This window comes from Myripristis murdjan, chromosome 19, assembly GCF_902150065.1.
Source record: "Myripristis murdjan chromosome 19, fMyrMur1.1, whole genome shotgun sequence".
NCBI lineage: Eukaryota > Metazoa > Chordata > Actinopteri > Holocentriformes > Holocentridae > Myripristis > Myripristis murdjan.
The window spans coordinates 19,004,773-19,020,030 of record NC_043998.1 but is presented as its reverse complement, the minus strand read 5'-3'; the positions used below and the strand labels follow the sequence as shown (position 1 = coordinate 19,020,030).

Here is a 15,258-nt window from a genome sequence, read left to right as displayed (position 1 = left end):
CCCAAAATTAATCAAATGCACAATCAACACTGTTTTGGAGCGTGTTTTTGTGAGGAGGAAAAAAGCCTCTCTCACGTTTCCTTGTAAGTTGTAGATATGAAACCTCCCTGTTTTCACCTTGACACCCAAATCTAGGAAGGAACATGTGTTTTTATTCCCCCCTCTGTTCTGCGTGTCTCTCAGTAGAGGACATCAGGACTCACTGAGGTGGGGTGGGGTGGGAGGGGGTTTGGCGGTGATTTGGGACTGGGTGCACTGATCATCTGAATGCATGTAGAGCAGAAAGCGTTGTGCTGATGTCGTGCTGAGCTTGTTTTTGTTGTTAACTGTCATTGGTTGTCTCTTCTCAGTGCGTTCTCCTCCACCCTGATCAGGACGGAGGCTGAGCTCGTCCCTCCAGATCAGGGCAGCGATGAGAAGCAGACTGGAGTTGGATATTTGTTTTCCTTGGATACTAACACGGGTCTTTTGTATGTGATAGTCCCCCAATTATATTCAACCATTATATTGTGGTGCTATATATTTGATAAAAATGACTTATTGTATTGGGATTATTATTGTCTGAAACTAATTGTGAGTTGAGAGGGTTAAGTTATGGTGCGAAATTTATTTTGGATACAAATAAAAAAAAATATATGTTCATAGTTATAAATCTATTGAAATTATTAACACTGACCCTTGAGGTACATATTAGATTGCAGTTTAAAGTTTGTACATCTTTTTGATAGTGTCTATACATGTTTCCTTTCATATGGTAAAATTTGTGCTGTGATCAAGCTTTGATAGACTTAAAAATTTGTAAATAAAAGCCAAATGTTTGGATCATGATATTGGTTGTAATGGATTGCTTCTTTGTTTACAAGCATCGCAAACTGTTTCCGCATGGCTGTGAAAGGTTATCTGGTGATTTTTTTTGTAAGATCAGACTTTTACACTGAATAAAAATGCATATGACTTGGAACGCTCTGGTATCAGTCTCATTTCGTTCCAATGAATAAATCTTTTCAAAAGCCTGGGGCAGTTTAATCCATCAAGGGCAGTGTGTCGTTTGGCCACAGGTCACCTGGCTCAGATCCAGGCCTGTGTGGCAGAGAAACCGAAGCGTCCTCACCACTGGCCTCCTGTCTGTCCCAGTACCAACCACTGGAGCTCGGAGGGAAACCTAATCCTCATCTCAGATTATGGAGCCCAGTACTAATCTGTCCTAGTAGCCAGATGTAGGCTGGTTAATGTTAACCATCACAAGATAATGCACCATTAAACCAAACCCTAGTTCCATTTAAGGCTCAGAGCAGGACAGCACACTACTGCACTTAGTGAAACATCAACATGCACCGAGAGCACTGGACCACAAGAAAAACCTCAGAGCCATGGTATTGTGTCTTTTATTGGAAACAGGACCACCGTTTAACAAAACTGACAGATGCTTTCAAGTCAGTAAATGTACAATCAAGTTTGGGAATGGAATGCTTGAAAAAAAGGGAATGGAACATGGAATAAACCACAAACACAGACATGGCCCTTATGAAAGACCAAATCAGACAGGTACAGCATGATGAGGCATAGAGGAGGAGGAGGGAGGGGCGACAGGAGGCGAGGAATGTGGGGAAATTGTCACTGATGTCAAGTCGGTTCTACCCTCTGTCCCGTGTGTGGGACAGACAGCCCACAGGACGCTGAGGTGAGTTGACTGGACCCCGGCCAGGTGTGAGGAATCCCGGAGAGGGGCAGGAGCGGCTCAGTAGAGCCAGCTGAAGGCACAGCTCGTGTAGCTGACCAGCTCCTCGTTCTTGAACCACAGGGCGATTTCCTTCTTGGCACTCTCTACAGAGTCGCTGCCGTGGATGATGTTCCTGCAACAGACAGAAAACTTTGAGGACAAAGGAATGGCTAAAAAGACAAATGCCGATGTGATGTTCCAGCACATTTAGTCTTTTGCATGCAAGCACTTCCTGGCCATTATTTAAAAACCTGGGCTCTAGATGCATTTACGCCAATTCACATTCAGGCTCCAGAAGTTTTCTAGCAGGACCCCAGAGGAACATGTTCCAGGTGAATCTAGCCTAGTGCCATGAACAGGAAGGCAGAACACAAACGTGACTAACTTGCTGACGTCGATGCAGAAGTCTCCTCTGATGGTTCCAGGGTTGGAGTCGGCTGGGTTGGTCGCGCCCAGCATGGTCCTGCCTGTCTTCACCGCACCCTTGCCTTCCCACACCTAGGATGACAAGAATTTCTCATTTCTGGTGAAAATGCAACAAAATCCAACACATTTCCCAACACTAAATAGGAAGGAAGCACTAATTCTTACCATGGCGACCACTGGGCCAGAGCTCATGTACTGGATGAGGGAAGGGAAGAACGGTCTGTCCTTCAGGTCAATGTAGTGCTGCTGCAGGAGAGCATCAGAGGCCTGCAGGAGGTAGACACAAGATGGTGAGCTCATTAGTTTCTGTATGCTGAGGTAAATCCAAGTCAAATACAGCAGCATGAGACCTCTCCCATCATCATATAATGCATTCAGATTTTATGGGGAAAAGTAGTGACATACCAGCTCCCTACTAGGAAACCTCACCTCAACCTTTCAGCTAGTAATATTACCAGGAAACTCAAGGTTTGGTATCACCAATGAAGATACACCTTTAATTCAAGTGAAGCATGAATTATGCCAAATAGAACCAGCAAACTGACCTGCACAGAACCCTCTGCAAATGGAGAATAGTTCAGTTTTGCTATGACTTACACACAAAAAGGTGATTATTTTAACATGTTTCAGTCATTTGGTCACTGTGCATTTAGGACACTGAAACAATGCAACACTTGACACAAGTCAAAAGCTTTATGTCAGGGTTCCTATGGCAACAGTCTTGAAAAAAAAAAAAAGGGTCCACAGCTTAATCAAAGTTGGAGGCTTTAAACCCACAAAAACAGGATATTGAATCTTACATCCATATAAGATGTGCTGCCCAGCCCAAACCGGTTATGGTTTTCATGTGTGGTTTGTTGGTGCTACAGTGTTTGATTTTCTGTCAGACACATGCATGGGTTATGGGTGAATGGTCTGCTCAAAGAAACCAAAGTCTACAGACAACATGGGAGTGTTTGACTGTGTTCAAAGTGTCAGCAGTTGGACATTGTCACTTTGACCTGACAAGTTGTTTCTGTAGCTTCGCCCCAAACACTCCGAGTGCATTAGATTTCTGGACACGTCGCTCATGCTCAGCAGGAATCTTTGACAAAGGCACAAGAGGAAGAAGACCTGAGGCTAATGAGGCCAGGTTTCTCTGGACTGAGCTCTCACAGGAAACGAGTTGCATGATGCTGCCAAGTTATATACCGACTCCCTGTGCCCACAAGACTTCCTACCATAATCTCATTTGAGCACACAGGGCAAACCAATGGTGTCTCAATTAGTCTGATACTTGACTGATCCCTGAGGAAATGTAGGTGTCTACTAGCTCAGCACAATACACAGTGTGGTAAATACAACTCAGTGCAAATTAGAATGCACATCAGATTTGCAGCCTACAGTAAAATAAAGGAGCCTGAGCATCAAACAGTGGCCCGAACTCTACTCATTAGCCTAAAGCAGTTGTATAGCCTGTACTTAGAAGAATGGGAAGCACTTGTACGCATTCTTGCATAATGTAGTTTTAAAATAAACCACACTGAATCGTGACTAGTTAAGAAGCAGCCTGCTAGGTCAGAGATCATTGGAAGAAGCCACAGAGAGGATAACAAGACCTCAACTCAGCCCTAATCGGTGGTGCTACAGTCAGGAATAGACAATCGAGCTAATCAGCTCACTGGAGGTCTTAGCTGTTTCTGTGCAGAGTCACAAGACCATGTGCATGTACGAGCAGCACCGAGAGCTATCACGGCATCTTTTCAGGCAGACAAGACAAAACTGAATTTGTTACTTACATGGAGCATTTTCATGCCCACGAGTTTGAAGCCTTTCACCTCAAACCTCTTGATGATCTCTCCAATAATTCCCCTCTGAACTCCATCGGGCTTGATGGCGATGAAGGTGCGCTCGTCAATGTTAGACATGATTCTGCAATAAACCAGGAAAGATTTTAAAAAAAGAAAATACAAGAACCATCACTACCACCAACATACAAACTGCACGAGCACTTACACCGATGGGCTGCATTTGGCACAGACGGTGGTGGTGGGGCCGGATGCCGAAGGCCCCGACCCCATTGTAAAAAAGCTGCATTGACGGAGCTACTCTGGTTAGTCTGAATCCTCCGGTGTGATCAACTTAACTGATTGACTTAGTGTGAGTTGACAAGTAAGCTGTCAGCCCTACGCCCCACCCCGAGCACTGTCACTGCCTGCTGTCAGTGTCACCCAGTGCTGAAAACTAACTGTCAAAGTCAATGAAACTCTTAATCCAAAATTGTCTTGAGTTTTTGTTTTTCTTCTTAAATTCTGAATCTAACCCAAGTTTCTGCACTGATGCTTCACTGATGGAAAAACAAGGGTGAATCACACTCTGCACCTCCTCAACGTCAGACAAGCCAGAGGAACACTATAATCTTAAAAATAAAAGCCTGTTTAAATTGTTCATATTTCTATTTTTTCTATATTCCTTGTTTATAGTGTTTATTTATCCTTGTTTATAGTGTTTATATTGCTTGTTGCTATTTATTATCTGTTTATACTGTAAATTATGCTTCATATTTTGCTATCCACTTTGCTGCTGTAATGCTTGAAATTTCCCCACTGTGCGACTAATAAAAGAATATCTTATCTTATGTGGAATATAGAGCCGTCTTAAACTTGCAAAATATGTTTCAACTGGGAAATAAAGCTCTCATCTTAGCAGTAGTAAGACTAGAAAGGTCAAAACAGTCATTGAGAAAGTTGAAGTCCACCGCTGTAACAGGACCGTCCAATGACGCGTCATGTCCCGAATGCACCCTAAACGTGTCCTTTCCGTGCCGGGGAATTATCAATACTTTACAGAGAAGGCAACACGCACAGTTGGTGTTATTTATGTGACTTGACGTGCCGATGCCCTGCCGCTGTAGCACAAGACAGCTAACGTGAAGAAGAAAACGTCACGGCCAAGCCCAACGCTTAAATGCTGCAACCACACGCTTCCACTCTGCTTCTCTGCACAAGCGCAAACCTGGCAGGCCGTGATTTGTGGTTTTAGGAAGCGGGGGCTCACTCCGCTCACATCGGCATGCAAACACTCAACCGTGCAATATTTTTGCTCTGCTAAAATCGATATACCGGTAACTTGTTAAGACTGCTAGCTATGAATTTGCTCAGTTTTGGTTTAGGTTGTTCGTCCAGCCGTTTACTTTGGTTGAACTAGATGATATACCGGTAGTTTCAGTAATTAAATTAAGTTTTGCTCTCTGGGATAACTGTGCGCCGAGTATATCAGCTAGTGCACACCGCTGAGCCTCTTGAGGTATTTTGTGTTTCACTCAGCATGTGTCGTCCATAGGCGCTTCCCTCAGAAATGGCTGATCTTTGACTCCGGCGGGATCGTGCTCCTCCGCGCGTCATGACGCCGGCACGAGACAGCAGGCAGTGACAGCAGGCCGCGCAGCTGCTCCGGGGCTAACACCGGGGCGTCAAGCTCACTCAGCCCCACTTCATCACTTCATGTTCAGTGACCGGTGACACGCCAACCGAGCCGTCACTTACATAATGTATAGATATATAGTGCTGAAGTACATTGTGCCGCCACACTTTGCTCCCCAGGCCTGCGCAGGCCTTCATAAAAGCGCGTGGTCTTTTGTTCGCGCAGCTGCGGCCGACACATTTGCACATAACTTCAACACAGCGCGGAAAAAACACCGACTGCACATAGACACCCCGCGTCCTGTCGCTTTCACTATTTTGGGTATTATTTTCATACTCGCCGGCTTATTTGCGATAACGTAACAGCATGTACCCGGAAAAGGTGTCTACATAAAAGGCTCTTTGATAGGGTTTCGGGTCAAACTCGGCTGTATCGGTAGAAGGTGCAACGCATCAATGCATGCCTCGTAATGAATACGTGTGTGCTGCAGAATCACGGCAGAAGATGAGTATTTTGCCACGTTACCTTGTCAGTGGCGCTCTGGCTGGGGGACAGGCGGATAATCCTCCGGTGGATGTGGCGTGAAGACCGACTGAGGGTGCGCAGCGGCTTTTTATACTTTAGGGCGGAGACTATATAACGGCAAGCGACTGGGCTCAAAAATAATGCGACCCTGCTTGGAGAAATGTATGCTGGATTCAAGTGCTGTAGGAGTTTTAAGCATTACAACATGAGCGCACGCTGAAGGCGCCCAATGCAGTTTTAAAGGGGACAGCTTCATGTACGACGGCGTACCAGGGCCGTCTTTAACAATCAATAATACTTACTGTAATTCTGAGCTAAAATCATCAGTATTTTCATCAGTATCTCTGCTGTTTTAACACTGGTCCTCCACTACTCAGCACCTTAACTGTTCATTTATTATTTTTATTATTTATATCTTAGTTAATTTACACTCATTCTGTTTTTAAATATTGCAAGCATCTTATATATTTCATACCATCTGTATATTTCACATTTACCATCTGTACATTCCATATTGTTAGATGTTTATAGTTTTTACTGTATATAGTCTTTATTGTATATATTTGTGCATTTATTCTATTTAATTTTATGTTTCCATTGCTGCTGTAACATAAGAATTTCCCAGTTTGGGATCAATAAAGTACATCTATCTATCTATCTATCTATCTATCTATCTATCTATCTATCTATCTATCTATCTATCTATCTCTCTATCTATCTCTCTATCTATTTTCTTGTCACTACATGTGATTGCAAAATGTTATTTGATGAGGTCATCAACTGCAAGCATGATACACGGCAAGCAGCAGCATCTGCATCTGCAGTGTGTGGCTGGTCCAGTCTCACAAAGTGAAGCCATTTGGTTCCCTGACTAAAAAAAGAAAGGAAAAAAAGTAAAAAGAAAAACAAATTTTCAGATTTTCTTCACATAAATTTATGGCTTCATAATATCAGAATTTTCATTTTTTCCTCCAAAATGGGTTCGTTTTTTCTTATGTATTTACCACTTTAATCCCTGAAATTCTGAGTTCTCAGTTTGATTTAATTTTTGATACCGAATTCAATTTCTTATTTCTGTATTTATTGTTGTACTATGTTCTAAGATTAATGCACACATTTAGACATAATGCACATCCTTTTTATTATTTCTAAGGCACATATTTTATTTTTTCTTATTTATTTTTCTGTTTCTTATAATTTAAATTTTGTCTTGAGAATCTGAGCAGCTGCAATTGCTGGCAGCTGGTCCAATTTCCCCACAGGGATCAATAAAATATTTCTAATTCTAATAGGAGAATTTCAATCTGTTTTTTTTTTTTTTTTTATGATCTTGTGTTCATTTGGCAGCATAAATTAGATTGAGACATTTAGAAGAGTTCCATTATTCCTATGGGTTTTTAATCTTGGCATGAACCTGAGGGGTTTTATCCCTCCTCAACGTCACCCTCAGTAAACAGCGTGTCGTGCCTCCCCATTTGAATCTCCATAGTCTGCCTTTAAAAGAACAGCACATCCAGAATGAATATTTGGTCATTATCTATGCATTGTTATGTCAATAAAAACCTGGTAAGTGTGTATGTCCACACTGCATGCTGTGGGTTTGGTGGCACAGCTCCATGTGGTGGGGGCTTCACAGTTTAGTGTTTATTTTTCAGAGGTGAAAGAGTTAAAAATGATGGTTAAAAGTTCTCTCAGCAGCTTGTGCAGCATAACCCAAATGTTCTGAATACAGCAGTTGCACTGTGGGTCTAAAAGTCCACATTTGCCACCATACTTGTCTACACCATATGGACAAAAGTACTGGGCCATACCTCTTAATTAGTAAATTCAGGTGTTTCATTCAGTCTCATTGCCACAGGTGTATGAACTCCAGCAGCTAGCCATGCAGTCTGCCTTTACAGACATTTCTGAAAGAATGGCTCGTCCTAAAGAGCTCACTGAGCTCCAGCGTGTCACTTTGCTTCCAATTTTCTAGGAACAGTTTGGGGAAGGCCCTTTTCTGTCCCAGCATGACTGAGCCCCAGTGCACAAAGCAGCTCCATTAAGGCATGGTTGGGTGAGTTTGGTGTGGAAGAACTTGACTGGCCTGCACAGAGCCCTGACCTCAACCCCATCTAACACCTTTGGGATGAACTAGAACAGAGATTGCGAGCTGGTCCCTCTGGTCCAACATCAATGTCTGAGCTCACAGATGCTCCTCTGGATGAACGGGCCAGAATTCCCACAGACACACTCCAACATCTGGTAGAAAGCCTTCCCAGAAGAGTGGAAGCTGTTGTAGCTGCAAAGGGGGACCAACTCCATATTAATGCCTGTGGGTTTAGAATGAGATGGCATAAAAACTCCCGGAGGTGGAATGTGGAGGTGGTCCAATACTTTTGTCCAGATAGTGTGTATCAGTTAAATTATTGGAGCCAAAGGTGCAACAATAACTGATAGCTGACAAAATCTTATTATCTGGTCAGTGTGATAAATGATAAGCCATGAAAAATATGAGCTTAGAGAGAAAGTTTAGATGATGGTGGTAAACGCTACTCTTTTCCATATGTAGTCGAAACCCATATTCAACTTAGTGTCCAAATGATCCTCCCTCCAGGCTGCTGTTACATAAAAAAAAAGCATCTGAGCATGTGAACCTGCAATCATGCATCATCACCATCATGCTAACACTCTGGCTTCGGTTGCTACGACGCCTGAGATTTGGCCATCAGCGTCCCACACATTTCATGTTAGCCCACACACAAACACACACACAAAAAAAAAAAATAGACACTTGCTGACACACACATGTAAACACTGAGCTGTTTGCTCTGCAGGTTTAAAGCCTACATGAGAATGCTTTTAAGGGGGATTAGGGATAGATATGGACCTTATGGCGCTTATAGTAAGAGCATCATATTTCTGCTGTTTGATGTAGGAGCTCTAAGTCATTGTGTATTGCATAAACGTCTAATGGCAGTAGCCCTAATGCAGGCTGTGATATTGCGGCCATCAGGAAACCTATTACCTCTCACCTAAACCACTAGAATTCCCACATTGCTCACTTTATTCAATGTAGATTAATGGAGTTTTTCAGAGTGCAGTGTGTGCAGCCCTCGCTCGCTAGCAGTATGAAAATATTAGGTATGTCGGCCCAAACCAAATCTCCCTCTGAGACCGAATCCGCTTTGAAACATTAAGTTTTCACCCCTGCTTGGTTGGCTGGCTGCCAGTGGGTTTAATGAATGCTGAGGCAGCATAAGTGAGTGAGACTGGGAGATAAAATGTGTCCTCCTGCAGGCTGACTGGACCATTATGCAAGGCAGGCTTTTCCACGCTGCTGTATTTGTGGCTCTGCACGCTGCCTGTGATTAAGTATGATTATTAGATGGGTGGAAGAAGAAAGTGGCGTTACACAAAAAGCCCTGCTTGACACCATGCAGCGCCGGGCAGATAAAGAACTCATTAAGTGAGATCTACGCCTCCACACACACACACACACACACACACACACACACACACACACACACACACACACACACACACACACACACAGTCATACAGAGTTAGGGCTAACCTGTTAATGGTAGCCTGCTGCCTAATCATCAGCATCACCAGGAGACGCATGCACACACACAACATCAGAGCTCATCCATTTTGAAGGATTCAATAGTATTGCACTTGCATTGACTTTGTATGTAAAACTCCCTTCACACACCCTAACAGTTAGCATGTGGAGCATCCAGCCAGTATCCAGCACTCAGTAACAATGAGAGGAAGAGAGCACCACTACTGTCCTACAGAACAGCTGGGGGGAAGTGAAATAATATCACATTTCTCAACTATCTTTTTAAGGTGGCTTGCATCTTTATGTTAAGAGATACGATGCTCACACACACGTGCACACACATACACACATGCACGCACGCACACACACACACACAGGTAGAGACACACTGAGGCTGGGAACAAACACTGCTCACTGATATTTTATTGATGGCTGCGGTCTTTGCAGTGCAAAGATTAAAGATTTAAAGATACTGTTGGACACACAAATAGTGTGTTTCCTCAGTGTTTTGCTCTCACACTCACACACCTACATGAACACACACACACACACACACCTCACCTACCATGAGACACTTCCACTCAGTTCTACGTTTGCCAAAAATCTCCCACCCTCTTATCGCTCTTATTTCTCTCCTCTCTTTATTTCCTCTCCTTGTTCCCTCCCCCTTTCCTTCCTCTCCTCTCCTCTCCTCTCCTCTCCTCTCCTCCAGCACTTCCTTCCTCTCCTCCTGAACCTCCAGCAGCGGATGCTCTTAGAAAACAAATGGAGAGTTAATCCCTTGGCCTAATCTCTTGCCTTCTACTCCCAGTCCTATTTTTACCAAGGCTTAAGGCCAGGATTAAACTGCCTTTTTTTTTTGCCACCATGTTGTTATACTGGAGGACAACACTGTTGATGGTTAAGTGCTATTCACAAAACTCCAGCAAAAGCCTGTTAGTTGTGTGTGTGTGTGTGTGTGTGTGTGTGTGTGTGTGTGTGTGTGTGTGTGTGTGTGTGTGTGGAGTGTTGTGCCAGTGTTGTCTTTTTACTATAAAGGCCTCCCGCGGTGCAGGGAGGCAAAGCAGACTGAGGATGGGACGTAACACATTGCCTTGGCATGTTTGTGATCTGTTCTTACTTGTTCTTACTTGTTTTTATTAATATATTTATACATGTGTACAGTGTACATAATTCAGTGAAAATGTAAGCTGGGAAGCTGTTTGTACTGTAATGGGCTGTAATACAGAGTCATTATTTTGCTTTTTGAGGCGCCCTCTTCCAGGCTGCGACAGGGTGAAGCTGTTCTGGAATTGCTTTCGACGTAAAATGATGTTGACAGGAAAATTTTTCGCTGGCAAAACGGTCGCCTTATTGGTTCCAATTGCTCACGCGGAGAGGCAAATGAGTGATTTCAGGTGTCATATTGGGTTTTTAGTGGCAGGCGGCCAGCGTTCCTCTAAATCCTCCCTACATTGTGAGGATGGGTGCTTGTCTGGGCTGAGATGAGGCTGCATGTGTACACAACACACACACACACACACACCGAAACACACCTGCCAGCCATATCTGTCTCTCCACAGCTCAGAGTTACATGAGGTTCCAGGGTCCGCCGACAGAGATGAAAAAGTGTAATTTTTTGCTAGATTCACTGCTAAGGTTTTATGAAGTCAGTAGATCTCTGTACCCACCGCCTGCCCAGAGGGGATTATTACACGGCCCAGAATCATTACTGTAATATAACATGCGTTGTTTTGGGACTGAGATTATGACAAGCCCATACTCCCACAGTCCATTGCCTCTGACTGTGTACTGACTATATAAGCAGCAGAGTCTGTCGTGTGGATTTAAAAGGCCAAAAGCCCCCCCTTCAGAAAAACTGTGTTTTATGAATTCATAATTTAAAGGAATTGCTGAACAAGCCTTGTTGGGAGATATTTCCCTGTCAGGTAAAATGGGTTTTGCCCTGTTTTTGTGCTGTGACTATTCTTCAAGCTGTCTCACATGACCTTGTACAGGCATACACACCCCGCACTACCCACTAAAAACACTTGCCACACACGCGCCGACACGCGCACACACACTCAGAGTGATCTGTCACCCCCGCAGTGCCACAAAAGAAGAAGCCCGTTGAACTATTATCCCAGAATCCACTCAAGAATTCCATTACATTTTCGCACACCTGCATTCATGATTTAAAGCCGCTCCAAACTTCTCTCCCAAAACATGAACTCGGTATTTTCCCCCGCTAAAGTGCGTGGCATGTGAACTTGCAGGAAAACATTTGAATTATTGATGCTGTTGGCGTCTGGCTTAGGCCTATAATAAAACCATCACCCGTTTGTCAGAACTCCTTTTAAGGCTGAAAAGCTTGAAAGTTTAATGCGGCGCGGTCTCTATAGAGGGACTCCAGTCAGTCCTGCAGGTCATCTGCCATTCATGGACTTGGCCAGCTCTCTAAACATGACGCAGGGTCATGCAACATGGCAAGAGCTGCTATTTTCAGCAGCGTGCACTGCAGTGACATGGCATTTTCTTGTTTTATTTGCTTTATGTTGTCGTGTTTATCGATTTGTATGTGGCAAAAGTAATACATGTTTAAGGAAGAAATCAATAAGTACATGTTTCTCATATACTGAACAGTATGGCAAAATCCTTACATCCAGTGATATTTACCACCAAGTGAAATGTATTTTATTGAAATATGATTAAATTATAATGAAAAATGAGAGGCGCCATCAGGATTGACCTGCCTCAGGAGATTACACTGGCAAATCTGCTTAAAACTCATTTGGCTTAGTTGGATGTGATGACTTTTCTATTATAGCTTCATTTGTTTTCTTTGCTTTTATTGTTCTCACTTTGCATTGCTTTCTTAGCTGATTTCATTAAACGTTTGTACCATTTAAATGATAATGATGATGATTCTTTTCCTCTTTTTCTTTTTATTAATAATAACAACAATGATAATAATAATGATAACAACAACCACAACAACAACAATAATAATAATGACAGCAACAAAAACAACAATAATGTTCTGTTTCAAACTAAAGTATGTTTTAATAATAAAAACACAACTGTTTTTAAATGTCATTTTAATCAAATAATTCAAGATTCAGTAAATAATATATGTATCTGGAAACAGGAAAAACATGTAATATTACAGTGCTATCAATAATGTATCTCAAAGTGCATTTATTCAGTGTGATGAAGTATTAGACACAGGACATCAAACTATCAGTGTGGAGGAAATCACCTTTTTTCATTATAATAAATAAAAAAAATCTAATTTGAGCCACTTAGTTTAAGGTCCAGCTCGTGCCCCGCCCTGCCACACCCAACACCCAATCATGCAGCAAAGCATCAATCAGCCCTCCAAACCAAACACTGTGGAAGTTCAATCTCCCACCACAAGGGGGCAGTCAGGCAACACGCCAGACAGCCGGCCTTCCCCGCCTATCCTGTCAGGCGAGGAGGAGAGGCACCGGGGAGCTGAGAGAATCTGCTTTCAGCGCATTCCCCAGCTTGTGTTCTGGTAACGAACTGTTACAGCGGCGGATCCACCCTGAAATGCATTTTCATCGCAGTTCCTTTGAAAGTGCATCCACACACATCCGGAGCGAGCCTCAACCAGCCGCTCGCTCAGCCACGTGAGCCCAGGCGCTCAGCTCAGATGATAGCTCCATTCTCCCCGCCTCAGATGTGGAGTTGCAGGTGGATTGCTGGGAACAACTCCTGAAAACATGAAATAAACACCCCTCATTCACCCCCGGCCCCTCCTTTGCTCAAAGGATGTTCACTTTCTAATGATGCACAAAATACTGTGTAACACCCTGTTTAAGGCTGGAGAGGTGCACATCAGTCTGATAGGATTTATGCTAATGGAGGCCTCAATATAAACTGTGGGGTTCAGCATCACAACCAGATTTACTGCAGCAGTCCAGCCCCCAGCCCCCAGCCAGCTCTGCCAGCCTCCTGGGGTGAAGGTGTTTGCTGTAAACAATATGTGAACACATGTCTGTGTGTGTGTGTGTGTGTCTCAGGTGCTGGCAGGTGGGGTCCTTGGCTGCTGCTGCTGCAACCCTCCAGGAGTGACAGAGCGGCGGGGGTGATTGGCTGTGACGCGCCGGTGCATTGGGAGGGGGGGCGGCAGGGTGAGTGATGCCTGGCTGTCAGCGCACGCCGGCTGACGCTTCCTGGCAACATCTTTATAATGTTGTTGTGACACTTTACCTCTTCTACTGTCAGCCCCCCCCCTCCCCTCCTGTGGCAGGTATCAATGAAGCTAATGGTGTGGAGTCTTTTACAACCAGCCCTCCATCACTCTGCTACACCCTCCTGTGTGGGCCTGCACGGGACGATTGGATATGGGTGGGGCTTTAGTTTTGTTTTTCTGCCGCGTGAGTGTGTGTGCATGTGTGTTTGCCCGCCTCCCTGCACGCTGCTATTTTTCTGTACGTCCCCATCTGAATGATATATCGCCTGGCAGTCAAAAATCAATGCTCCTCTATTAGTAGCAATGCCTCTTCCCCTCTCAGCCTACTTATCACATGCCTTTCCTGTGCAGAGGATGATGATGCACTTACCGGCACCAACCCACTTTGTAATGTTCTTTTCTAAATCAATGGACGTTCATACACAGGTTCAACACTGGTCTGTGTCCCGCAGGCTGCTGCCACATCATCATCAGCAGCTTAACTGCTTCAACTCTGCTGCTCCCACAGGGGTTTTGTCATTGGTACGTGGCTGAGCTTTGTTCAAAACCACAGGAGTTTATTTTAAATCTTACTGGAGATCCCATGGTTTCCAAAGACCCCAAATATGTCGTGAATTAAATGAAAATGTGTATTAAATGATGCCCAAAACATCTAGACATCTATGGAGCCTCAGGGAAGGATTGCAACCACAAGATGCACAATATGTATTTTTACCATTATCATTTTTTTTCTAACTCTGAAGCTACTTAAGGGGAAATTTAAGGGAACCTCAAGGTCAAGGTGTAAAAACTGTACAAGGCAGATTTGCATGCTTGCAGCAGCGAGAGGTGGTGGTTTGAGAAATTGGAACTTAAATGCTCAGAAATGATTTGATGTTATGTTAATAGGCTGCACATAACATGCTCATGTTTACAAATGGGGAAGGTGTCTTCAAGCTCAGTCACACCTTGAATTAAAATGCGATCTCTTTATGCTGATATATTATCTGGATAATGACATCTGATGTTGGGACTGGCATTTACATCTTGCATCAACATGCATTCTCTTACCTGTTGTTGTTGTTGTTCAGCTGCATTGTGATTTGATCTCAGGAGGCGGTTTGGTAGGGTAGGCGGGAGCAATAACAAAAACTGCAACTAAATCACTTCTCCCATTAACTAAAATAACTAATCTTAACTTTTTAAGTGTGCTTTCTCTGGCTGTGGTCCAGGTGCAGGTAACTCTTTATGGCAAATCACAACTCCTAATTCAAAATAACTTCATTAGAGTGAGCGGGAAGACAAGCTGCAGTGATGTTTTCAACTTATGGGTGGATTTTATCTCCCAAATGCGTCCCAGCTATACAGAGTGCATTTCCATTGGATTGCAATCGGATCACAGTGCATTCTGCGTGCATTTATACCTTGCATTAATATGTCTTTCCTTACCTGTACAACATA

The 15,258-nt window shown here is 43.6% G+C and overlaps 1 protein-coding gene across 1 annotated transcript; it reads right to left on the bottom strand.

The window, feature by feature from the left end:
* Positions 1–1,369: 1,369 nt before the first annotated feature.
* On the bottom strand, positions 1,370–6,184 carry nme2a (NME/NM23 nucleoside diphosphate kinase 2a). The gene is made up of 5 exons (XM_030078312.1): positions 6,074–6,184; positions 3,925–4,057; positions 2,312–2,413; positions 2,106–2,218; positions 1,370–1,853 (listed from the first exon to the last, which is right to left on the bottom strand). The coding sequence occupies exons 2-5, from the start codon at positions 4,051–4,053 to the stop codon at positions 1,739–1,741; spliced, it is 459 nt and encodes a 152-aa protein (XP_029934172.1). The 5' UTR covers positions 4,054–4,057; positions 6,074–6,184; the 3' UTR covers positions 1,370–1,738.
* Positions 6,185–15,258: the final 9,074 nt, after the last annotated feature.